This window comes from Cinclus cinclus, chromosome 3 (assembly GCF_963662255.1).
Source record: "Cinclus cinclus chromosome 3, bCinCin1.1, whole genome shotgun sequence".
NCBI lineage: Eukaryota > Metazoa > Chordata > Aves > Passeriformes > Cinclidae > Cinclus > Cinclus cinclus.
In genome coordinates, this window is record NC_085048.1 from 79,762,280 (window position 1) to 79,788,754 (window position 26,475).

The window sequence follows — 26,475 nt, forward strand, 5'->3', positions numbered from 1 at the left end:
AGATTCTGAATATGCTTTCTGCATACTCCAAATTTCTGGTTCTTAATGCCATTTTGATTGTATACTATATACTTTATGCTGTTCAACAATTCATCTTTTATTTCATTTTCTTTTAGCAAAAAAAAAATCCTGATAAATCTTACCTTTCTTACAGTGTTTTTCTGAGATCACTTACTGTCCATACAATGCCCAGAAATCACTAGAAATAATTACTGCAAATACAGTAGGTGTAAAAGCTTGGTAAAGATTAGCTTCATTGCAATGCCAGTCGTCCTAGTTTTCTGAAAATTCCAATCAGAGAAGAGGAATAATGACTGGCTGTGTTAAGCAGGTTTGTGTACATTGAGCCTGTGAATATGATCATGGTTTTACCTTATATGGGTCAATAATGGCTTTAAAAAGTCTGGGAAAAATTAAATCTAGTAGTCCTGATTTTAATCTGGTAATCTACCACCATTGAATCTATGAACTAAACCCTTCCCTCTTTTGGAAGAACAGCATATTGTGTGTACCATTCCACTGTGATTGCTTTTTGGTGAAGTGGACATGTACCTACACTGGACAAACACAGTTCTGAATGGGAAAAACAGTATTTTGTGCATATGTATGTGCAAAGGTACACACATGGAATATGCAAGGACAATTTTAAAGATTTTCCTATTTCATTATTCATCTGCTGCTATTTGTTTGGTGACCTTTGTTAAGTAATGTGAGGCCCTATTTCATATCTTCTTCCATAAATATGATCCTGAAATGCTCATTAGACAGGTATAATTTGAAAAGGTCATCCAACATTTAAAATTATTCCCTACTATATCTCAGTATGAAACTTAATAGAAAGACTCACATTGCTACTTCCCATGCCACGTTATGAAAGTGCATCTTTCACTCTAGGCTTATTTAAATTAAGAGAGGTGGCTTTCCTGCCAGCCTCTAAATTTTAGATATTCTTTGCAAGCCAAATTTTATTTTTCAAAGATTGATTGACTGATTTATAACCCTGTGGTAAGGTCATCAGGTATCATGGCTTCATTCTAATTGATTTTTGACAGTGTAATAATTCAAAGTTTGAGGTTCTGGCTGAATTTGTAGGAAGCACCATAGGTTGAGAAAGACAGAATCATGCTCTTCAGTGCCTCAATCAGTTCCAGTCCTTAACTAATATTCTCTGAGGTGTATTAAAGCAAGAATGAGCTCATTTGAATAACAAGGAAGCCTATAACTTTTGAGACTGTAAAACTGCAGACTAAATGCTTTGGCTTGAAAAATTGCTATGATACGCAGTGTGCCATATCAGCTTCTTGCCATAATTTAATTAATGTCACAACAATGCAATAACTAAAGCTGTAGCTATAAATTTTGTGTTTGTGAGCTCTATTCTAAGACATGAAGAGGAACTTTTTTTGTGTGTGTGAATGATAGCAGGTTTTGGAAGGCTGTATGTGCTCCAGCCACAAGAGTTACAGCAGAGGACTGTGTAATTTTATTGACCCACTGCAGGGTGTCCTGCTGTTTCCAACAGGGTTGCTCAGTGTATTGTGTGAAAGCTGTTGATTATACCATAAGCAGTGATTTGAACTGGGGACTGTAGTAAAACAGTGTGTCACAATTCTGCTCTAGATTTATCTGAACATCATCATTAAGAAAAATATGTTGCTGCATCACATTCATTATGCTATGAATCTTTGTCTTTGTGTATTTGGATATAAACTAAAGCTCCTGCACTTCCTTTGACAATATCTAGACTACAAAATTTTTACTCTTGAAGTATTTCTAGTAAATAACTTTATGTAAAGCTTGCATCATTCCTATGCGCAAAAGAAATCCTTCTGAGCTTTGAGAGCTTTAGATGTGATTCCAGCTACTGCCAAATAATACAGTAGTTTGAATCTATAGACATTTTGTGTAGTGGAGAAGGATACTGTGAGGTTCTGTAGCTACTAGACTGTATTTGGTTAATGAAGGTGGGGGTTCATAAGAAGTGAGCTGCTTCTCCCCTGCCCCAAACCCTGACCAGTAAAAGAAATGTTAAATAGAAAGTATTGAGGTAGCTTTTTGGAAGGGCAGCACTCATCCATCTGACTGGGAAAAATATTTTACAGTTTGTCTGTTTTCAAGCAATGAGTAAAGTACTTAGAGAAGAGTACTTATCAGAACATAGGAAAAATAGATTGCTGGTACTGCAAACTGTTTTGGAAAATTGGAAATCCAGTGTAGATCACGTAACACCAAATTATGTTGTGCATCCGGTCCCATACACAGTTGCTTTGAGGTAAGTCAAGATGTCTATTTTCCAGTACACATCTTGTCATGTAGGCTACCTCTCCTTGCTTTGAGTCACCTTGGCCCATCACCACTGATTGCTGAGCATGTAAGTACTTCAAACACTGGCAGTCAGCAGGAGCTATCCAAACAGTAAATAAAGGCCCTGAGAAATATTCAAGAAATATTGAAATTATAATAGTTTCCATGACATTATGATATTTTAGAGAATGTCCTTTTCGCTTTCTTTCCTATTTTTTGTGAAAATGACTAAAATGTTTGTATTATTGAATCAGAACAAGAGAGTACTAGAAAGATACTGGAAACAGTTTCAATCACTTGCTTCCCTTACGGAGTGTTTCTGGCTGCTTCCCTTAAACCTTGGAAGAACCTTTACTGTTTAAATTGGTGTTAGTTAGGGCATAGTCAGTAATAATTCTCCAAATAAATTCTTGAAATTACTAAAACACTATGCATCATCTTTTTAACTTATTTTCAAACCTCTTCTTTGATTATGTTAAACTAATATTTATCTAGTCAGCAATCAAACATGTTGGAAAAATTCTAGAGGAGGAAACTCCAAGTATCATTTTCACTCAAAGAGCTGCAGTTGTAAAAAATTAATTCAACCTCCTTTATTCATGACCTTAAAAACTTGGAGACTGGAGAGTATGGATTTGAGTATTGATGCTAAATATTCAAGAAGCACACTAGAAAGTTAGGCAACCAGTTTTTATCGGTGCCCTAGGAATTTTGAGATCCAGCAAATATTTTAAGGTGTAGAGTGGATTGATCCAGTATGTATGATTTTAATCCTATTGCATGTTCTTTTCTAAATAATCAACTTCCTGTATTTCACACCCATTCATTCAGAAAGCATATGCTGAAGTAAATACTATTTTTTTTACATTGCAGTATACATTAAAAAAACCAGAGTTACTATAGCTACAGTTTTATCATGTGGTATCTCATGCATTAAGATATTAAATTGTTTTTATATTAGTGTTCAAAAATAGTATCTAAATTAATGTCAGTATATCTTCAGTGATAACCAATAATTCAGTGGGCACAAGTTCTTCAGATCACTGAAGCATATATTGAACTTCACAAGTAACTAATGCTTCTACTTAGTGAAGTATTTAGTCATTTGCATAGATATTAAAATCAATGGGATTTATATATGCTTTTAAACTTAAGTGCATATTTCACTGAACTGATGAATGTGGATTGGATTATACCTTGTGAATAACTGAAAATTCTGAGGATTTTGGACCTACAGATCTCTTCTGAGCCACTAAATGCCACTCAGTGGCACTCCATATCTCCACAGGTTGCAGAATTAAGGAATAAAGAAGATTTGCCTTATAGCTGTCAGTTTGTGTGCTAAGAGAGACCTAGGGATTGCCTTAACAAGTGTGTAATGTCTAAGACAGTCTGTGAAATACCAGTCTCTGTTGCTAGGGATTAGGGTGAACAGTATCCTTGCTCAGGTAAATGAACTACACACAGGGTTTGATTTGTACTGATGATAGAAATTACAATGGAATTAAAAATGTAACAAGAATTTTTGGATGATCTGGCATAAGGCCCTCTTTCACTCATGCTAAGCTGTAAGTTATTTCCTTTGCTTTTCCTCACTTCTGGTTTTTATGAGTTGATAAATAGTGAACTTCTATTTATTGCTCTGCCCACTGTCCAATCAATTTTTATTTCTGCTTGTAACCTGTGCAGCTTGGGTGGGAATTGTGCAGTCAGCCCTAAGCTCCTGACACAGGAGGTTTATAAAGGCAATGCTGTTCCAGACACAAAACTTGGTCCTGTTGCTCATCATCCTGACTGGGGATAGGCACTGAGGTCTTGGGCCTGCAAAGTGTCAATTGTCCCCAGGGGCCTGAGATGTGTGTGACACAAGGGTAGCCCCTGGGCAATTATGACTCCAAAAAAAAAAAAAAATAGTGTCGTATGTAAGGGACCTAGTTTAAAAATAAATATGGTAAATGTTTTGGTCGGCAACCAGATTGACCTGCACTTAACTGAAATGACTTCAAAATGCATTAAATGCGTGTGCCTTTCATTTGAGGAGTCTCCAGGTGGCAAGATGCTATGATGTAGTTTAGCTGCTTAGCCCTGTATATTGATGATTATATTTTGACACACCTTTCTTTAAATGCTATCTTGCTTGCTTGCTAAGTAGCCTAGCATCCTTTATACACTGCTTTTTAAGAGAGAAAATGCTGTCTGTGATAATATTTGTTGACATTTTTCTCACAAAGAGTGGATGTAAAAAAGCTCTAATATCAACACTTGATCTGTGAGCATTATTGGATTAAAGAAGTTCCATTGGGCTCTGATGTTCTAATGAAAACTGAGCTTTTTCGGTGTATTTTCTCTTCCTACAGGAATTTATATATATATATATATATATATATATATATATTCATGCCCTAAATATATATTCGCTCTAAAGGTTGTTCTGACAGCACACTTGAATATTAAGTCACCGGAATAATCAGGTATATATAATGTTTACCAAATAATTCTAAAGTGTGTCCATAAAACCCTGTTTGTACAGTACACAGCATTTTCATGAATGAAGTGGAGGTAATTGCAGAATTATTGCCAGTAAAATTAATGGATGACAGAGACTGAGAGAATAATAAACGTTTCAGAGAACAGGAAAATAATACAGAGTAACTGGAATTTCTGGTAAATTAGATCTATTGAAATATAATGCATCACCACTGCAAAGGTGGAGCACGTGTTCTGCATCTGAAAGGGGAATCTACAGCTATGATTTATTTCACCACATCTCAGACAACTACAGGATAAATGTCATCATCTGAGCTAGCTGCTCTAGACTTCATGGATAAAATGGAGAAGAAAGAAAACACTTTGACTGCTATTCATCTGACATATTTTAGAAGCCTGCTTTAGGGTAATACAGATTGCACACAGAGAGTTGTTCTTTGTCATATAGAAGGTGGCCCAAATATCTACATTTGATCATATGAATCTCAGCATGGGTGTCTGAACAGAAATGGAAAACACTGTATTCCTCTGGCAAGGAAAGCTAATGTGACCCTTGAATCTATATAGCAGGGGAGTCAGTAGAAAGATTGATGCCAATTTTCTTCACTATAAAACATTTATTCATCATTTATGAGATTGACTGTGTATCATACAAAATACAGATGCAGTGGTCTTTGAAAAGGCTGTTTAAAAATGTGTGTGTCTAAAAAAATCACATAAATTAACAGCTGATATGGGATTGAAGTGAATAAGGATGGAGTATGACTGTGACAGAAATGCAACTACTATTTTCTCCTTTGCAGAATTGTGAACCCCTGACAGATATCTGACTTGCACCTGTAGAGGTTAAAAATTGTTTGTCTGTTTGCTCCTCTTACCTTATAGCTTGCCTTAATTAAATCTAAGGTGGACTTATTTTAGTCCCATTTAATTTTAAAACTAAACTGACTTCTTAACATAGACTTGCTGATCTTCATTTTCTCTTTATTGAAAGCATCTCATTTTAATAAACTTCCCACAGCTGTTTTGGATGTTACTTTTAAATTTCTATGTAAATATAGTAATATTGTAGCTAAACTGAATAATATTAAGGGAAGATTATTCATACTGCCACGTGAAGGTGTTTGTCTCTTTCACTACTTGCATGCAGGGCCTGGGGAAACCTTCATCTTGATCTCAATGCCTAAATAGAGCACTTAAACGTGTATGGTGTGAAGAACTGCTAAATTTTCCAATATCTATACGTTTTAGAGTGTTACTAGCCTGTGCACTTCCAGACACCAGAGTCAGTAATCCATGAAGAGCTGGTATTGATTGTGTGAGGGAATGCAGCCTGCCTAATACTGAGCAATGTACTACACAAATTCAATATGGCAACCAGCTCTAATGTGTCTTATTTTACTCTGAGAATTCAAAACTAAAAAGTACAAATTCTATTTCCTCAGAAGTCGAAGTTCACCCTCTCCCAATAGCTTTACTGGGACCACGGTGTTGTTTATGTCTGCAGATAATCTTTGCAATTGCCATGTGTCCCAGCCACTCTCTTCAGAGCCATATGACAGAAAACACAACCCACATTATGTGGGTTGCAAAGGATAGATAAACTGCTATTTGTGAACCTGGCATTATTTTTCATGGAGTGGAGCAAGGGAGCTTTTAAAACTTCAGAAATCACATCCATATCTTGAATCATGACAGGGCTGTGTGCACTGATAATTTTGCATACTTGTAGTTCTTAATGAAGTACATTCACAACAATCCTCTAATGAAGCTGTAGGCTTCTGTAAACCACAGCCCTCGGAATAAGAGATGAGAAGTCTTTGATTCTGACTTTATACAGAAAATGTTTCACAGGAGATGACCTTCAGCTGTTTTGGGGAAGCACTCAAGTGTGCTTTCTTTTGCTGTGTCTGTAGCTGCCTGCACCTGTGATTCCCTGGCAGGCCCTCATGCCCTTTTTTGCTCTGAAGAACTCATATCAGAAATTTAGTATAGCTGCAATATCACAGCTTGCATATCACATTGTCTCACTCACACTTTTCTTCATCTTTCTGAAAGGGAAACTTCAGAAGATGTGCAGTGTCTTTACTCATTTAATGCTTTTCTTTGATGTCTCACATAAAACAATGAGTTACTGAGTTTACTGGAAACAAACGTTCAGTAGCTCCTGCACTTTTAAATAGAATCAGAAATAGAAAATAATCATTAATACTCTCAGAGTACAATGGATCAGAGATCTGCTCTAAAATGTCATGCTTTAATTTAAATGTGTATGAGGTCCTCTATTCTGTTCAGATGCATATCTGTAGTTGCTTAAATTTTTAGAAATTGTTTAAAATTACGCAAATCATAAGCAATGGACAACAATTTCTTTGAAATGTTTAGGTATTTAAGTTATCCACAACTCTTAAGGTGTTAAAGTATTACAGTTAGAAAACTTAAAGCTTCCACAAGAAAGAGGCAACAGGGTTATCTGCTGCTGTCACGTTGTACTATTATTATTATTATTACTATTATTATTGTTATTGTTATTATTATTATTTAGATTTTGTGCTCAGAAAAAGCTATTATTATTTACTGTGATTTTTCAGTCTTGCAAAAATATCATATCTAATAATATTTCTTGTTAGTCCCCTAATTTCTGTTTTAACTATGGTTTATATGCTTTTATCCTTTGTAAAACTGACATTTGCTGGTGGTTACATTGCACTCTTTTGATCCATTTGTATCTTTAGAAGAGCAGATACTGGTCAGGAAAAACTTTGGTCCTTCTTTTTCATTTGTCTCAGGGCAGCCTGGAAGTCCAATACCTCCTACAAAGCTTTGCTTAATTCTGCCTGTGTGGGAGTGGATAGCTGAATATTGAGAATAGGCATATAATGAAAATAACTTTGGACATACTCCAAACAGGAATACTGGGAAAGAGAAAAAGAGGTATAAGGGTTATTTACCACTTGGATTTTCCAGTCACCACTTCTCCCTTCTCTGAAGGAAGGTGAGGAGTGCTTCATGGTTTCCTCTCTGTGGACAATGTTGGGCTTATTTCTCTGCCTCCACCTATGAGAAGAAGATGATCTTCGTAGAGAGGACTAAAAATCCATATCTTATAAGTATACTGCAACCTAAATGTGAAAGGAGAACTAGTCCTTAATCAATCTTTCCAAAGGTCATGAGAGGTTTGGAGGTGCAGTGCATAATGAATGAGCAGTGGTGGGGCAGTGGGAGCACTTTTGGGGAGAGGCCAATGGCGTTTACTGGTTAGCATGTGCTTGGTTTGGTAAGACAAATATCTTCTCTGAGAGTTCATGCTGTCCATGTGGGAATCTTTAAGGAATCAGGATTTTTAATGCTGGGATCACAAAGACTAGTGATTGCTCACACTGTGTGTGAAAGGAGTGGTGCCTGAAATCAGTAGGCAGGGAGCACTTTTAGGAATTATAAGAAACACATGAGTAACCATGGGAAGAGGAGCGGTGTGAAGGAACAGGAAGGAAAGAGAAGCATTTATCTGTACTTTGTAGATTACACTCCTTTCTAAGGAGAGCTCCATTAAGGATGGAATGTGTTCAGGACAGTCAAATAGCAGAAAAGATAGGGGGAGAAGTAATTCTTAGAAGTATTAGAGAATGGAACAGGTGATTATTTTCAAATGCTTATTTCTGTGGTGTCTGATGTCTGTACTTGTTTCAGGAGATGATGCTTTGATAATAAAACTTCCTATCACTTAAAACCAGAACTGCAGATCATTTTATATTTGACCAATCTTCAGATTACAATCTTCATCAGATAACCTTCAGTTTTCTTATTTCACTCTCTTTTGTTAATGCTTTTTGACTAGATTATCTGTTCTAATTATTTTTTGGACCAAGACAAAAATATTCTGAGAAGCACACTCTTGTGTTTAATGTCAGAGTTAGAAATAACGAAAATAATTAGGCAGAAATTGCCAGCTCTTCCTTTTTTTTTTTTCTTCCCTCAAAAACCTCTTTCTTTTTCTTCAGCTGGTGTTCTTTTCTGTAAATGAAAAAAGTCTGTCTTCACAGTTGGCAGCTCTGCACACCTGGAGGTTTGACTGGGAACATGTTCTCAAAAGAGATGCTTTGAAAGGGTGTTACTCCACGGAAAGCTGTATCTCCCATAGCTGTTATTGCCATGCTCTTAGATTGAATCAAACAATTCAGTATAACTTCTAATCAGGTCAATTATTTTCATAATTCCAACTCCAAGGCAGCTTTGTGTTTTTAGCTGGCTTAATCATGCCTCATGGCCATGACTTTCAGAGTGTTTTCCAAGGGAGAGAAACAACTTACCTGGAGAAAAATTATGCTGGAAGGCAGTGTTCTCAATGACAACCTTTCCTGGTTGTTTTTCAGCCGCTGCTTGGATGCCTGTTTAGAAACAGCCTCCATACCTTGAACCAGAGCATTTAGGAAAGGACAGGACTCCTTTCATGTACGGAAATCTGATGAAGAACAGTAGAAGTGTAAAATGCCAAGCTAGATGCCATATCTCTGCTTGTTCTTACATCAGCCAATCCCTAAAATGCCTCATCTTGAGAACACAGAAAACATCTCATTGGAACCTGTGACTTAAATCGTTCCCAGAGCTGGGCATCCTGCCCAGCTCCCTCCGTCATACAACTCTCATACAAAAGGGATAAAGACCATGAATCCAGAGACTGCTGGGAGATTATTGGTCAAACAGACAATCTCTATTCTCTACCTGGATATGAAGCCAGTGTTGACTTAACCCTATGCACTAGTGGGAAGGTTGGAAACCCCAACCTTGCCCTGCTTTATGCTGCTAATTAAACGCTAGAGACAACAGTAACTCAAAAAGCTGCACTAGACAGAAAGATTAATCCCACCTGAGTGAACACTTTAGTCATTCATCCATCAGTCTTGCTATGTGCAAATTGAGCCCTAATTCTTTGGTCTTGCTGCACAGTTGTTTTTCCTTCTTGCACTTATAAATCTCTCTCAATTCCCATGCTTCTGAGGTTTTCGTTGCTAGGCTTACATGTTAGAGAAACACTCTGGATGATACTTGGGCTAGTGAGAAAAAATAAAACAATTTTTTCTGGTTTGGTAACTCCTTAAATGGAAGATTTCACAGATGTCATTACTAGTATCTTATAGGCTGGATTTCTTTATTAGGTTAGTCAATGAGCAGCACTTGATCCACAAAGGAGTTTTAAAGAAATTGTTTCAGGTTAACCTGGAACAGGTGTTCAGAAGTAAATGTAATCCCATAGAAATCAGTAGAGGTTACACTGGTAGTAAGAGATTCAGTGTCTGTCTACTGAAAAGCTGGGCAAGAGAGAGCTTGGCAAGTTCATTCACTGTGTTGATAAAATGTCTGTGGTATGAGCTATTTTGTCCTAACATTCACCTTATGCTTTCTGGTGGCAAATTCAGCTCTGCACAAAATTATTTCCAGGTGATCCTTTTGGTCAGAGAACTGATTGTAAGGGAAGTTATGTTCAAAATGCAGTGGGGTCAGGCCACCCTCCTTGTAAGCCTCTACAGAAGGGTAGGGCAGCTGAGAACAGCCTTGATTTAATCTTGATTTAATCATCCCAGGAATCCACAAAGGTCTGCTGTTTCATGAAGCAGATTGAAAGACAAAACTGCAAATTAAATGTGAAACTGAGTGCTGATTCTCAGTGTAAAATTTTTCTGAATTTGTGGCAAATGGGGAGTAGTGGAATAAGAAAATAATGCAATTCTAAACAGTTACAGATTATAGGCTTTTCAGTGGAGGTAAAAATACTTCTGTGATTCCTGGTGAGTATCTGTTGGTTACAAAATGCTTGGTTAGATTTTAACACACTTTCTCTGTTTCTCTGCATGTCTCTACCCCTGCTGAAGGCTGATCTTTTTAGAATTGAATTTAAAATATCCCTGCAGGACTTTGCACTTATAAAAACTCTTATGCAAAGTCGCAGGGCCTTTTATAAGGAGAGTAATGAACTGCAGTGTATTATAGGCCAGATTTTTAAAGGTATTTAAGTTCAATAGCAATGGAAAGTGAAGAACTAGGTGCTTTTGGAAATCCCACAAGATGCTTAACCACGTCTGTAGATGTTTCAATGCATTTGTTCCAAGTGGTTTGCCTAAGGTTCTGTTGGTCACCACTAGAGACTTGAAATGGGAAACTTTCTCTTTACTGTTGTAGCCATTAATCATTTTTGCTTTCTTTGTGACAAAGCAATAGGAAAATGTAGCTGTTTGCAGAATCCAATGGACTAGGGAAGATTTTGTAATGATTTGCTAAATGAAAGTTTAGCTTTCTTCTGAGTCGTAGACTTCTGTAGCCCCATGTTTATAACTATAATGGATGAAGGTAAACTCCCAATGTTAGTCTCTCTAATCACCATGTGGTTGTATTTGCTAAACTTATAAATTTTAGATTTGCAAAATCATTTGCTAAATCCTTTCTACGGTGTGCTTAAGGGAAGTCTTAGCTAGCAGGTCTTTGAAAGAATTTGATCTCCTCAATGCATTTTTGTAGTAAAAACGTGTTATTTCTTTTCTTCTGGGTGATCATAGTTCATGTTGAAAACTTGGTATCTGATTTGAGGGTTTAATGTCTCGAAATTTGCATTCATTTTACTTTATATCATCTCATTTGCTTACAAAAACAGGGTGAGTATGAATTCCAGGTGAAATGGGTTTTTGTGTATACAAAAAATAGCAATACAGACTCTACAAGTAGCTTTTAACAGTGAAATCCCTTTACCCTGCTTTTCATTGTTACTGCATATTCTCATCTTACTTTTTTTTTTTCTTTATATGAATTTGTTTCCATTAACCAGGATGCTGAGAAATTGGCCGGTGAAGAGCATGCCTGGAAGGAAGTCAAAGGTGCTGTAAATGAAGTGAGATATCCAAAATCAAAAGAAGGTATCCTTTCAGTGACAGGCTACAGTCTGTCATTCAGTTGTGAAAAAATCCCCTTAGTATGCAGTTCATCTATTGAGATTAGTTTCCTTACATTTACATCCTTTTTATTGTAATATTTTTTTTAATTCCTTTGGTGTTTAAAATGTGTAAAATTCTTAATTGTATTAATAATAGAGTCTCTGATTACTTGGAATGGAGCTGCTTTGTGGCAGGGATAGTAACTATCAAGGACATGAAGGGATATTTTGGTTCTGATTTAGATTTCTGCTATCATAGCCCACCATTTCATATAAATCCACTTCTAAATGAAAGAAAGGTTAATTTGGAATATTGTTAAATTCTTTGTTCCGTTACTCTCAGTGTGAACATTTACAGGTTCTTATTCTTTGCACAGCAATGACAATAACAAGGAAATAATCACAGACAGGTTCACAGCAGACATTATAGCATCATTATAATAAGATATAATAATATATAATAGTAATTGATAATTAAGCAAATTGAATGAAATGATCTTGCACTAATAAACAGAACTGAGTCTAATGGCTGTCATGTAGATATTCAATCCAATTAAAGAAATTACTGAACAGCAGCAACAAGAAAAGATGAGCAGAAGAGAGGTGGAGATTTTTACTAGAATACTATGGGTTTATTGATCTCTTTCTTATCTTGGTCTATTCAGTGGAATTTCCCTGACTAGGAATTTGGCCTACTGTGGCAAGATGCCTTGCCATTTTCAGAACCATGGACTTTCTCTCGAGCCAGAAAGAATTTAATCTTCCAGTACTCCTTTCTGTAAGCAAAAAAAAACAAATTTGCATAGTGATATTATACAGTAACAAAAACCCAACCCATTACGCTGAGTTTGTTTCTTTCTAATCCAGAGAGATTAATTTTTTTAGCAAAGGGGAAACAATCATCTTAGTTTTTTTTAATCTCACATAGTTTCTAGTTTGTTTCATGTTCCTCTGTAGTCACTGCATTGAAACAGACACTACTGAAACAGATCTTCAGGCCCCCCATTTCAACCTGCATGTTAAATTATAGATATGCAACCTGAAGTTGCAATATTTCTTAAACTATGCAGTCAGAATACTAGTCCTGTTTAATGTTCCTTTATTTAATTGCAGGAGAAATTGCATTAATGTATTTTGTGAGTGTCTTTAATTAAGATTACTGATTTAACTGATACTTAAAAATTAATCAAACACATGGGAATAAAAGGTATCAGGACTGGTTAGAAAAATCTATTCTTGTTGTCTGTTCAGCTTCTGTTCTCAGTCATGTGCTATTTGAAATGTGTCATCTTTCCTTCCACTGCACCACAGTGCCAGTGTTAACTGACATGCAGTGGCGACTGCAGTATTGAAGAGGGAACTTGACTTTTGTCCACTTGCCAATAGTGAGTAGAAAACCTTCCTGGCGGACTGAGGTACATAGCTATTAATTCCTGCAAGTATAATTTTTTAAACAAATTAAACCAACAGTTTCTACAGTTGAGAAAGCTGGTGACTCCCACACTCTGACCTACTGGTTGTGACTGATGTGGTGTTGTAATGCTAAATTTGCAGTTAGAGCTGCCTGGGCCACTCCTCCTCTGCTCCTGGGCAGATGCAGGACAGGCAGCTCTTTGGTACTGTTGCAGTGAAAGGCAGGTTTTCTAGTTGGTAATTTTACATACCTGCAAATTTGGTCCCAAGAGATTTTGTTATATAGCACATCTGCTATCAGATGCTAGTGAGTGAACAAAGCAGAATAATGAGAAGCAAAAGCAGACATACTGTGCATCAGCTAAAATGGTAATCTTTCAAGAATGTCAGGAGTTTGTACTTTCTGCAAAAATTGTATCAAGTGGAAATAACATCCCTCATTCTTCTGTTTTTTTGTCCTTAATCAGTTGTAAAGAATACATGGATGTTTGCCAAAGATATAAAGGTTAAGGTGCAATTTTATAGTAACACATTCCTTCCCTTATATGGCTCTTTCAATCCAAGGGCATGAGAGCAATTCATAAATAATTAGTTTAGCCTTGTAACAGCCATGCTATAAATCCTGGCCCAGGGTGGTCACATTCTTAAATTTAAGTATGTAAATATTCCCATGTTCAATACGGACTAATTACTTCATCACAGGTTTGTCATTGCACACTTAAAATTCACCACTGGATTAGTGTGAATAGTACTTGCAATAATTTGTGAAGATAACTGTTGGACTTCATTGAGCTGGTTGTGTGGAACGGGCTATAATACAATCAGTGTTATCACTTCTCTTGCTCTAAGTCTTTACTTCATTTCTTCTTACTTATGTGAGCGGTATCTTTTCTGGTGTTTAGACTGCTCACACTGTGGGACTCCCATGGGTACAATCACAGGTAGTAATATTTATTTGAAAACTGCAAGTTTTGGGGTTCAGATTATGTATGGTCAGAGAGAGAGAAGAATCCATTCCACAGAGAAGTCAAATTAGTATAGAATGTAATGGAAAAAATTGATTTGTGCTAAAGAATATCCATGAAAAGTGAGTACAAGGTTATCTTTCCTCCATTCCAAACTCACAAAAAATCTTGTAGCATTGGAGGTGAAGATCTCCTTTACTGCCAAGATCTTTAGTCCTGAACTACAGTCAGACATCAAAACTGTAATGCTTTTCTTTCTCATGCATAAATCGAGCATCTGTACATGAAAAAATAAATCACAATGCTCTTCATGACTGTTTCAAGGAGAAAATAGATTAATTTCAAGAAAAGGTTCTAATTTCATGAGAATTCTAAAAAAAATTTGAGAAGCATAAAAAATGAGTCATTATATATATATATATATATATATATTTAAAAATTCTTTTTTTACCTGCTGGGACTTTAAAAAAGACATTTCCATGGCCTCTTGCCCTTGGCTTTAAGAACTAGAGTATCTTAAGTAAATAGTGTTTCAGTACCTAAATCAAAGCTATTTGAATTTCTGTTATGAATTAAAATATCCTTGCAATTTGTCATCTTTCTTTTATCATTTATTGCTAAATACTGCCTTCTTTAGAAATTGTTTTGCTACATGTAAACAGAGCACAGTTACCTAAGCTACCACTTCAGCATTTAAGTGTATTTTCAAGAATTGTAGCAGAGTCTGGAATGATGGCAGCTTTTCTATTTTAATGCTTTGACACTCTTACTCCTTGCTAAAGAGCATTTTTTGTTTTATTTTGTTTGATTAAATCTATTTCTTTAACTAAGGCCAATAACAGAGTGGAAGCATGTTCTGGCAAGATGCCAGAACCTCTTGAGCAGCCACCAGGGTCATCTACCAGATACAAATATCTATCAGCTGAAAATGCTTGACTGTGCCATGGATGCCTGTATTAACCTTGAATTCTGGGAAGAAGCATTGTATTATGGCTGCAGGACTCTGGAACCATACAGGTAAGGGATGTAATTGGTTCAGCTGGTTCCAAAGATGGGTGAGAGCTGGCTGCCTTACTGTTTTTATTTCTTGTGTATATCTTACATTGCTTTCTAGGTTAGTGAATGAGGCAGAACACTCACTCTGCCTTCACAGTCAGACTGAAAGCAAATGGAAGGATAACAGAAACTATAATAATAATAATAAAAATAACTGATTATTATCTCCTTGCTTTTTCACATGTTCAGATGCTGCCCCATCCCTGATCAAAAAGTGACTTTCTGTTTCAGGCTCTAGTGACATCAGGGTATCAGTGTTTTATGCTGAGATAAGGCAAAAGTGAGGGACAGGTAGCTGGTTGAAATAATGTATATTCTCTATATACTCTAAGCATAGATTTTACAGAAGGAATAAAAATGTACTGCAAAATGCAATTTCAACTGGGAATTAAAAAGCTCCTGGTCTTTATTTTGGGAAGAGGTCAAGGTGGTGAAATATTTGCTTTTCTTCTCTCCTGATCAGTATTTGTTCCTGTGCTATGTGCTGGGAGAGTTTCTGAGTCTGATGGTCTTTTGTTGGTAAGGAAGGATAGTCTAGGAGACCATACATCATGTGGTAAGGCTTGAAATTGATTGAAGCCTGGAGCTGTAATGCAACTTTGGTCATCTAGTAGAGAAAGGGCAGGTGCTTCTGCTTTGGTCTGTGTTCTAAAAGCTTTAGAAGACACATCTTTGGGTTCTGAATAGTTGCATTGTTTGTAACAAAGTGTTAGCCTGCGCTGAGTGTCCAGGTACAATGTCATTCACACATAAATGTTCATTCTCAGCAATGTATTTTTTTAGAGTATCCATTTCTTCTCTGTTGGTGCACCATGTGATGTTTCACTAAAATATGTGATGTTGGGAAGCATGAGGGGTATGCTGGAGCTGAACAGTATGCTCTGCTGCAAATATGAACATTACGTATTTTCCCTAATCAAATGGAGATGCCATCAGCATTCAACATTTTGCCTGAGGAAATTTCATATGACAGCCTGTTTCTGAATAAAATTCTGTTCACTTGAGGAACACAGTGTTTCAGAGTTTTCACTAAAAAGTGATTGTTGATAAAAGCTGCATAGGCTATGGTACATCACAAATATGGAGTAGCTCTGTGTTGATAATGACTACTCATTTTCATAGAGGAGGACATGAGTACCTAAAAATTTTCACATTTCTTCAGGGTGAAATTCACGTTGTGCACATCCCACTTAACCTTTTACATAGGACTTATGTAGTACTGCAGCAGTACATGCTTTTTGCCAGTGTTCTACCTTGTGGCACACTTCAGATGAGCAGAGTAGTCTGCACATGTAAATGTTCCTTTATTAAATAAAAAACCCCAAACCTCAGTTGTTTTGGGTTGGGTTTTTTATAAGTTGTTAACTCAGTTCTTCACAACTAAAAACGGAGCTTTTTTTTCTGCAGACATTTCTAAGAGCAGAGATTACAGTGAGACCAAGTGCAATCTTACCAGATAATTTAATAAAGCTTTCTCTGTTTTGCTTGCTGAAGTGTACTGTAGTTTTCAAGCTGTTTACTACAGCAGTTTAGAAATGAAGGATTCGACTGTGTATCTAATTAATATCTCTTAAGGTAGTAATTATTTACATGAGATATTTGACCTTTTTTGCACCTTGGAGAGCTTGTCGTTATTCTCTCCTCACCCAAAAGCATTAAAGAGAGATTTTCAGTTGTTTCTGTTTCTTTATACCTTCAAGTCATCACTACAAGCTTTGACACACCTGAAACAAAATCCCCGGTTTCTCATTACAACAAATTGTGCCCTAAGCAGCAGGAGAGCAAATCCTAGGAAATCCTTTGGGATACATTGAATTTCTCCTGTTGAATCAATCTACTGCTTGGCTGCTCCTGCAGTTCCATTATAGCTACCTATTTTCCTTTCCTCAGTTCTGGAAAAAGTATTCCTACAGATCTCCACAGGGAATCACCTGAGAATTCGTGCAGTCCATATAAATAGGAAATCATTGTTGCAACTTTAAAGGCTCTGGAGAGTTGGTCAGAACCAGTTTTAATTTCAAGTAATGTGTTTATTGTGCATTTTCCATTTCTTTAGCAGCAGGATTATTTTTCAGTGCTGTGTGACACATTGTATCATAATGTATGTTTTCGTTACAATTGTTGCTGACTTTTTCAGAATCATCCACTTCATGTAAGTGGCAGAAATAGACATCTGAATTACATAAAACTGATTTGTCATGCTGAATACCACGCCCTGTGTTTTAGGTAGCAATAATAACCTTTAAGGAGAATTGTTCAGGACCTCTGAAATGGTTTTAGCAAAAAGAAAGGAAGAGGTAGTGTCTGCCAAGACGAAAGCTGCCTTCTCCTTTTGTGCTGAACTGTAGCCATCCATTTTTTGTTAAAACCTGCAGCATGTACTTCCACTGAATAGCCTAATCCAAATGTATCTACATGGCTTTCCTTGGAAATGCCACATTAATAGCCTGTCTGTCCAAGAGCCTTTACCAAAGTTAAGGCATTTGCCTAAGTGAAAGCTGCTCCACGTCATAGTCAGCACTCAGCAGCTTGAAAAAATAAACTTCCTTTCAGAAATCCTCATGAGCCTTAACCACAGAATAACAGAATATCAGCAAGAGGTGTTACATGGGTTTGTCATGTCTCAGTTAGCACATTCACACTCTGGTCTGACTGCTGCTCATGAAGGATCAGATTCAGAGATGCTGAGAAAGACAGATTTCCCTTAGGTTACCTCAGAGGAAGGACCCAGCATTTAGCCCTTAAAATACTGACAAGGCACATATGTTCTGGGGATTAGGTTTGGGGTATATTTTCCCCTTGTCTCAAGTATTCAGCGCTTTAAACTGCTGCCAGAGAGTGGAAGAATGCATCTGTTATAAAACTCTGCTAGATGCCCTCAGCTATTGTGACAAGGGTAAGAGAAGGGAAAGAAATAGCTGTGTGACACCACAGGCCTGCTGGGTAACACCATGTCACCTCTTCGGGCTCACGGGACATCAGGTCTGGTGAGGTTCCGATACAGAGACAACAAAAAATGTTCATCGATTTCTGCTCTGCACTGCTTAAAATCCCCTGCTGAATTTCAAGCTTATGTAGAAATCCCACTGATTTTCAGATGGGTTGTTTTAATTAACAACCCTTCATCTCCAGTGCTGCAGCAGTAGTAGTAGTAACTGGAGGTCTTCAATACTAACAAGAGAAAATTCCTTCTTTTTATCCTGTGCAGAAGTGTTTTGCAGAAGTGCTGCTCTGGCTTTTCACCCAGCAGCCTTGCAGGTCCTCCCCCCTCCATGCCCTCTCCTCTGGGAGAGATAAACACAGGGCTTGTGCAGTGTGACTGCTCTGCTTCTGGAGTGGGACGGAGCTGGGTAGGTGCAAGCACCCCATATTTGTGCTATCTGTGCATCATTTGCCTTTCTACCTCCTCCTGTTCTCTATCCCTTCTAGTAATATTTTGTAGTACACCACTACTTCACCTTCTGTCAGTGACCGAGTTCATTTAGGGCACAGGGAAAGCAATCCCAGTGAGTGTAGTTTTGGATTGTTCTGCAAATGGGCTGGGTTTAAGAACAGAGGCAGGTGTGTTCTTGGTTTTTTCTGAGAAGATGGTGGAATTTTCATTGGGATAATGAAATATCTGCCAGGACTTTTTGATTTAGAATTCTCCTTCAATATATATGATGGTCTGTATTTGCTGAGTGTGTGAACTTCAATCAAAAGTGAGATCAAAAATTGGCAGTTGCTATAGTATCCTTTTCTTCAGTCATGATGTTGTAAAAAAAAGCCAAAAAAAAGCTGTAGAACTTAATATTCTTGGAACAAACTCTGAACCTATTTTCTCTTCTTCAAGAAGGATTTCCAGTAAAGAGCCTGACTTTCTTGTGGTCAGATTTTTTCCCCTTTTTGAATGCATTTAGAAAAAAAAAAATCCTGTTTTTACAGCTACGCGCTTTGCAATACACATGTAATACATGCAATGACTGGAAATATTTTTTTTTTTTTTGTCAAATATATATGGTTCTTTACAGAGCTCAGCAGACCTCTGAGGACTGGTTAGTTCTGAGGTACTTCAATTGAATTTACATTTACATTGAAAGCTAGAGAGTGGAAAAACATCCCCAAACCTGCACTGCAGTGATAACCAGGACCACTGGGGGATGCTCCTGCTTAAGGGTTACAGCCCGGATTTGTCGCCAGTCGGCACCCAGGTTATGGAAGTTCCCCTGGGGGTTCGTGCGTGGCTGCAGGATTTCTGAACCTAGGGACAGTACTAATTCGGTGACCAAAGTTCAATGTCTTAATCATAAACCATCAGTTGTAAACATAAATCTTACCTCTGGGATCACCACACAGGGGGAGAAAAACGCCAAGGTGGACAAAGCAATTTAAAGAAATAATGAAACAAAGAACAGAAATAATTAAATCTTCCTTATTCGCTTTGCTGGGGTTTTAGAAAATGCCCGTGGCATTTAATGTTTCGAGCAAAATGTGTCGAAATAAGGGGAAATGCCAGTATAAATAAGAGAGTGTATTGTCTCTGGTAAATTATAGGTAATTCTTCCAAAAGACAAATGTTTGTAACAATATTTGCACCATTTTTCGTTTCAGTGTACCTATTTTGTTGACACACAAGAAGAATGCTTGTCACTGGGCTGATATTTTCAGGAATCTGTTAAAACAGTTCAGCAGCCCACTTCTGTCTTCTATTGCTCCCTACTTCCTCCCCTCCAGTTCCTTTTCCAAAAAAAAAAAAAAAAAAGAAAAAAAAAAGAAAGAACGAAAAAGAAAGGTTTTACATCTGAAGTCTGGTGCCTAAGTTATCTATGACCTGATGAATCCTTCTCCCATGCAGGAGATGGATTTTCTGTTTTGATGGTTGCTTGCTGCCTATGTCTGCATAGCACCATCACCTTCAATTCCTTGGTTCTTTCCTGGTTGTATTTCTTGTATGTTTCCATTATAACCATGAGTTGTTCCCCAAAGTGATACTGATCTGCATAATCCTCAATGACTTCCATAAACTCACACTCCCATAAGTGCTCCACCTTCTACCTTTCTTCATTTTCATGTATTGTGCATATGGGTAGAAATTCTTACTATTCTCTCTACACATGCTGCTGGTTTTTGGGTATAATTTTGATGTCACTGGCTTGTCCGGTATAGTCTTAATCACACATGAGTAGAAGTTCAGCAACAGCACTGTTAATTTATAGTGTTAATTTAGTTTAATTTGTAGCTTTCAGTGTATGCCATATTTCTTAAACTAAGATTTCCTTGAATAGCTTCATTGCTGCAAGATTATTGGGTCAGTGTATGTCCAGGAGCTCTATATTTGTACACTGGTGCTTACTGTTTTCAATTTTTGCTTCTGGTTTCAGTTATGTCAAGAGCTATTTGAATTTGAATTTTACAGATAGTGATCTCCTAGTGATGTTAGTGAACTAAATCCCACTAAGTTTCCCAGAGTTACATATTTCTCTGACACAACTAAAAGTGTTCATTTCTTCATTTCTCATGTAGAATTTCCAGGTGTTCTTAGATTTCACATATCTTGAAAGTTATGTGTTCTTTGCAATGATAACTTCCTCTGCACAGATTTCTTTTGTTATTTTTTTTCACTGTAGGATTACTTTCAGATTAAGATGTTAGACCATTTAGAGGTTCATGCTTTATCTCAAATAAGGATTTTGGTCCCAATCTGTCTGCCTACCCTAAAGATTCAGTTTGGTTTTAGTGTTTCTCTATTTGTTTGCTTTTCTTTATTATTTAAGCAGTAATAGTTGGTATTTTTTTTCTTGTAATCAGGGGATCCTTTCTTGGGTTTTTATTTTGTACATGCATGCTTGCAATTTACAAAGTAAGGACTTACACAGCCATTACCTGAGCTCTTTTCATTAATCTGCTTGCTATTACACACTAGTTAAAGGACACACATTAAAAACCAGAAGTGAGTATATGCATGAGCAGATGTTACAAAGACTTGTGTGCTGTGAAAAAAATGCAACAGAGTTATTCAGCTGGAACAATTTTGAGAACAATTTTGGGGAATTCACTGTCTGTATGGATTTTGCTAAGAAGAAAAGGGTGGAATTGATGGCATACAGATTCTAAACAAAAGTTTGGTAAGAGCATAAATGGGGCTGGGAAGTGATTTCAAGGGAGCAGTTAACAGTTAAAATATAGGGATATGTGAAATATCTATGGACTTTTGGATTCCTTTGACAGTAACTGAACATTGCTTTGCAAAAGCTATTTTAGAGGCAGAAATCATGGTGAAAGGGAGAAAAGAGGGAGGAGAATAATTTAAAAAGACAGATAACTTACAATTCTGCTGTGATGAAAGAGATAAAAAGAGAAGGCATGAAGGAAATACAACAGAGAAGCTGTAAGGAGCAATGCCTTCTCTGAGGGGAGCATTAGAAAGTGTCTGATTTTAGTAATAAAACACCTATTTCTTTTTTTTTAAATAAATTGTCAGTTTGAGTTGAGGAAGCAGAGAGAGGAGGCTTGGCAGTACTTCCAAGGAGGAAATCAATTAGGAGTTTCTCGTGATGGAGATGTGAAAAAAAAAAAGTTAAAAAAAAGTAGTTGAATTGTGGTATTTAATTAAGAAAACAGAAATAATAGAGATAAAGGCTGAAAAAGATGAAAAGGCAGTATTTTCTTCCATATTGAAAAATCAGAAAAGTTACTGAAAAGGAAAACCATAGTCATGAGGAAGAGAAGAGGAAAGGAGTCACGGATAAGGAGAGCAAAGAAATTGAAGAACGTGATTTGTTTAAAGGGTGAATCGATGTGAATGGCCAGTGAGAGCAAGAGATGGAAAGATGGTGCTTTGAAGAGGGATGTGCAGAGCCTGAAAATCAAAGGAGGTATTGTCAAACAAGAACAGTGACAATGAATTACTAAGTTGCTAGTGAGATGATCCATTCAGCAGGGAATCCAGTGAATGATCATCACAGAGGTTCTGTAGGTGTATAGGTGATGCTGAGTAAAGCTCAAATTTCACAGACTGGTATTGACAGGAAAAGGAAGGGAGAAAAAAGAAGAGCGTGCAGATGAGAGGAAAATGTAAGTTACTCAAAAAAATAGTGCAAGTCCACTGATTAATTGTATTTTACAACCAAAATAAAGTCATCTTTGAAGAATGCAATGCACACATGTCCAGTAAAAGGAGAGGCAACAAAAGAACGATGACAAGAAGCCTAGAAATATCTAAATTAGGGTGCAAAAGTCTTTCTTTCAACTCCTCCCCATCATCACAAAAGATCAAAAAGGGAGAGGGCAAAGAAAATGTATACTTGCCACAGTTGCAAATACTCTCCTAAGAGGAAAATCAGCCTTCTCTAGCCATGCAGTGTCCTCTTGGAGGATTTGGTTGTTGGGCTGCCAGAAGTGAAGATAAAGTTCTGGAATCAAAGTGTGTTCATTGTAGCAACATCACAAATTCATTTACATATTAATTCAGGTATGTTGAATGATGCACACCAAGGATATATTGTTCTTTTAAGGCTGGCCAGCCTTTCAGAAACCTTCTGAAAACTGGCAAAAGTGACAGCCAACAAGTAGAAGCATCCTGAACCAGGTCTTTCTACTTAAATCTCTGTTGCTGAAATAGAAAAGAGAAAGAGAAAAGAAAAATATTTTCATGCAATAGTGTGCTTGGCAGACTTTGAAAAATGGAATTATATCCTACTTTGCTACAAAACAAAAGTCTCAATATATACAGTCATAACAAGGAAAAATATTTAGGAGATTAATTTTCTCAGCATAAGGGGAATTTGCAAGATTTACCAAAGCATTTTGTGAAGTACTTCACTTTAGAAGTGGCACAAATTATATGTTGCAAAAATGTTTATGTCAATATGACTGGAGACCTTGCTTAAGAAGAATGGGAAATTGCTGCATGTTGTAGTTTGAGATGTTGTGAAATACAGACATTGTGTCCTACAAAATGCAACACAACTTCTCCAATCTTACCAAAAAATCACATAGTAACTTATGACCAGGGGAATGCCCTACTAATTATTTGCATGGTTTCATGACCATAGTTGAAGATAAGTTATCTTAGATATTTGTCTCAGTATCTCACCAGCATAAGGTCTCTTATTTTTCAAGGGATTTCAAAATGCCTAACCAAGTTGGGTAATATTACCTCTACCAATTCAACATTTCAGAATTTTACGATGGAAAGCAGGTTTGCATGCTTACAGTAAGATAACATCCTGAATGCATACTCAACCTTTATCTGTTGCTATCTGTCTGGATTCAGTTCATCTGTGTATTGTCTTGCTGGCAAGTGTGCAGTTCAAGTGAGCTCTAGCAAATCTGGGTATTTATCAAGAGATGCTATTAAATTATTTTAGGTTGCTTGTGCCAGAAGAGAAGAAACAGAGGTGGAGGGGGTGGGAAGTGTGGATGGCAAGGTCCTTTCTATGTGAGAGAGCATCAGCATTAATCTGTGATGCAAAAGTATGTTGACTGAGCTAAAATTGTTAATTTTCTTAAGTACCCCATGCTTTCAACCTCCTGCACTGCTCTGAGAGCAGCACTGTTCCAGGGAAGTACTCCTGACTTCTGATACCTTGAGGAGAACAAGAAAGTACAGTGATTAACCTATGATGTATTAAACTATGTCCATCAAAGAACAACCAGCTCCAGATATTGCAGTGGGACAGGACTTCTCCCATTTTGTTTGCAGTGGTGAGGACTCTCATTGTTCTTGATCTTTTCATCTGAAAAACACCAGGGTAGAGCATTGACTGCATCCAGTGACACTAAAAAAAAAAAAAAAAAAAAAAAAAACCCACAGCAAGTTGCATTCAGACCCTGCTAAGCTACACAAGAGAAGAGTGACAACAGACTCTCATTAATTAAAAGGACACATCTTCATGGAAATCGGGGGTGGCTTGTGGATCCCAATCTCACCACAGACCTCAGCAATATACAATTCACTGGCAAAAGCACTTCACTGAGGGTCAGTCTCTTGTCCCAGGTAACAAGCGGTAGGATGAGAGGAACCAGCCACAAGGTGAACCAGGGGAGGCTCAGGTTGAATACTGGAAAAAATTTCTTGACTGAAAGGGTGGTCAGGCATTGGAATAGGCTGCCCAGGGAAGTAGTGGAATCACCATCTCTGGTGAAGTATTCAAAAGCTGTGTGAATGTGGCACTTATGGATATGGTCTATTAGTGAACTCTGTAGTGCTGGGTTGACAGTTGGACTCAATGATCTTAGAGGTCTTTTCCAACCTTTATGACTCTAAGATTCACTGTTGGTGATAATGGCATGGTGTACCTAGTAGGGGGTCAGTCTGCCTAGGGAGTGAATTACTGAGATTTTTTTGTATTAAATCTATTTCAGTGGTCAGAACTGGATAAATATTTACCAGGTTGAATGTGGAAAAAAATTTACTTAAAATTTCCCTACTATTCACCCCAAAAAGCTATCCCTTCCTTTTTGTGTCCTGTATTGAATCATCAAACAAGATAAACTTCTTGACTGCTGTGAACTAATAAAACTTGCTTTACATCAAGTAAGGATGCAAAGGATTTTCCATGAAACTTCACCTTTCTCCCAAGCACAAATGCAGATATTTAAGGCATATGTTCACCTTTGCATACACTCATATGTGTTCCTCTTGCTGTCACTGCTTCCTAACCAGGTAAATCCGCAATTAATTTGGTTGCTGATATCTTTAGTAAGTTGTGTTGTATTTTACTTCAGTTTTTCGGTTAATAGTTTTTTATATATTAGTTCCTGTCTTTGCAGTTCTCTTACCAAGATTTCTTTGCAATGGGTTCAAGCAAATATACACATGCTTAAGTCAGACAAGTTTGCATTCCAGTAAACAGCACGTTCCTTTGGCTCTTTCTGCACACTCCTCAGGTGGCTCATCCCAGGCTTTCAGGGCTGCCCTTTGGCAAATTTCTCCTTACTTTTGTTTAACTGTGGCTGACAAAGGTAATTTGATTTCCAGGGTCTTTGGCAGTGCTAGTGACAGTGATGGCTTAAATAGAGATACCTTAACCTGTTCCTGAAACAGAGTTAGTGTATTGTATTTAAGGCCATAACACTACTCCGACTTGTGATTAAGTGCTTAGTGAGTTCCATTTCCTTATAAGAACATGTGTAAGAACCCAAGAATGTATGCCACAAGTGAACTAAGCATTAATCTGTCAGCAGCTTAAGTGTGTTTGGGATAGTGCAATGGAAATATGTGGTATAGTGACACAGTGTTTGTTCTCTGGGAAGCATTTAAGGGCACATGGAACCTGTAAAATAGATTGATTCGTGAACGTGTGCAACTTCTATCAGATATGCTTGATGCTTACTTGTTTTAACCCAAATAAACACAGGCCACATGTGTTTGAATTTTCAGTAAGGTGCTGGTAGCTACATGTGGGGAACCCAACATTAATAATACAATGCTGGATTCTCATTACAGCTAAATGGAAAATTAAGTCCATAGCAGGCATGTCTTAAAATTCTAGTATAAATCAATAACATCTATAAAAATGACGTACTGTTGTATGGAGATTACATAAAAAACCTGTAACATTTTATAATTAAATGTTAAGCATCCTGCAGATCTGTTGAAGTACACTGTAAAACTCTGCAGACAATGGCTTTGGTTGCAATTTGAACTCCACTAGGGTATGTATGTAAGGAAGACATTACATTTGCATCCTTAAAGGTGACTTTCTGGTCTCTTCCACTTACTTATCTGAAGAAATAATAAATCCTAGGTCAAGATCTGGATGACTCTTACATTTGTGAAAAGCTTCACAGCTACTTTAAGGACATTTAGTTGTGTGCCACTGTGGCAGCAACAATTTAGTTTTTTTTGTTTCAGACTTTGGATGAAGTTGAACCTTTGCATGGAATTTGCAGACAGCCTGCATTGACATTTATCTGATTGTTTTATACTGAACTAAATCAGTTTAATAAATGAATCAAAAGAAAGGCTAGATTTTCAGAAGCTTGGGATTTTTTTTTCATTTTTTGAAAGCAAGGACATCAATGCATCTGCCAAAATTAAAAAGCGTATGTGGATTTCTGCCATCTTGCCTTCTGTGTAATGCAGAACTTCTGTACCTGTAGCAAAGAGCTGGTTTCAGCTGATCACGAGAAATTTACCTGGGGTAAGCAGAGTAAGAAATAATATTAAAAATGTGTCTCTGGAAATATAATTCTGCTCTTGTGAATTGTGTGTGCTGCAGTCTTCAGTTAACTTTAGAACTACATTTTATACATTCTTCAGGGTACAGTATATAATACTCTATTGAGCTATTTTGCATGCAGTGTTGGTAGGACACATCCTTAGCATGATTTTGAAAGACTCAA

At 37.1% G+C, this 26,475-nt stretch overlaps 1 protein-coding gene across 1 annotated transcript in view; it reads left to right on the forward strand.

The window, feature by feature from the left end:
* The window catches only part of SMYD3 (SET and MYND domain containing 3), a 388,177-nt gene that overhangs the window by 329,700 nt on the left and 32,002 nt on the right, over positions 1-26,475 (forward strand). Inside the window, 2 exon segments of the mRNA XM_062489198.1 lie at positions 11,609-11,696; positions 14,934-15,108. Coding sequence (XP_062345182.1) covers positions 11,609-11,696; positions 14,934-15,108 — 263 coding nt within the window.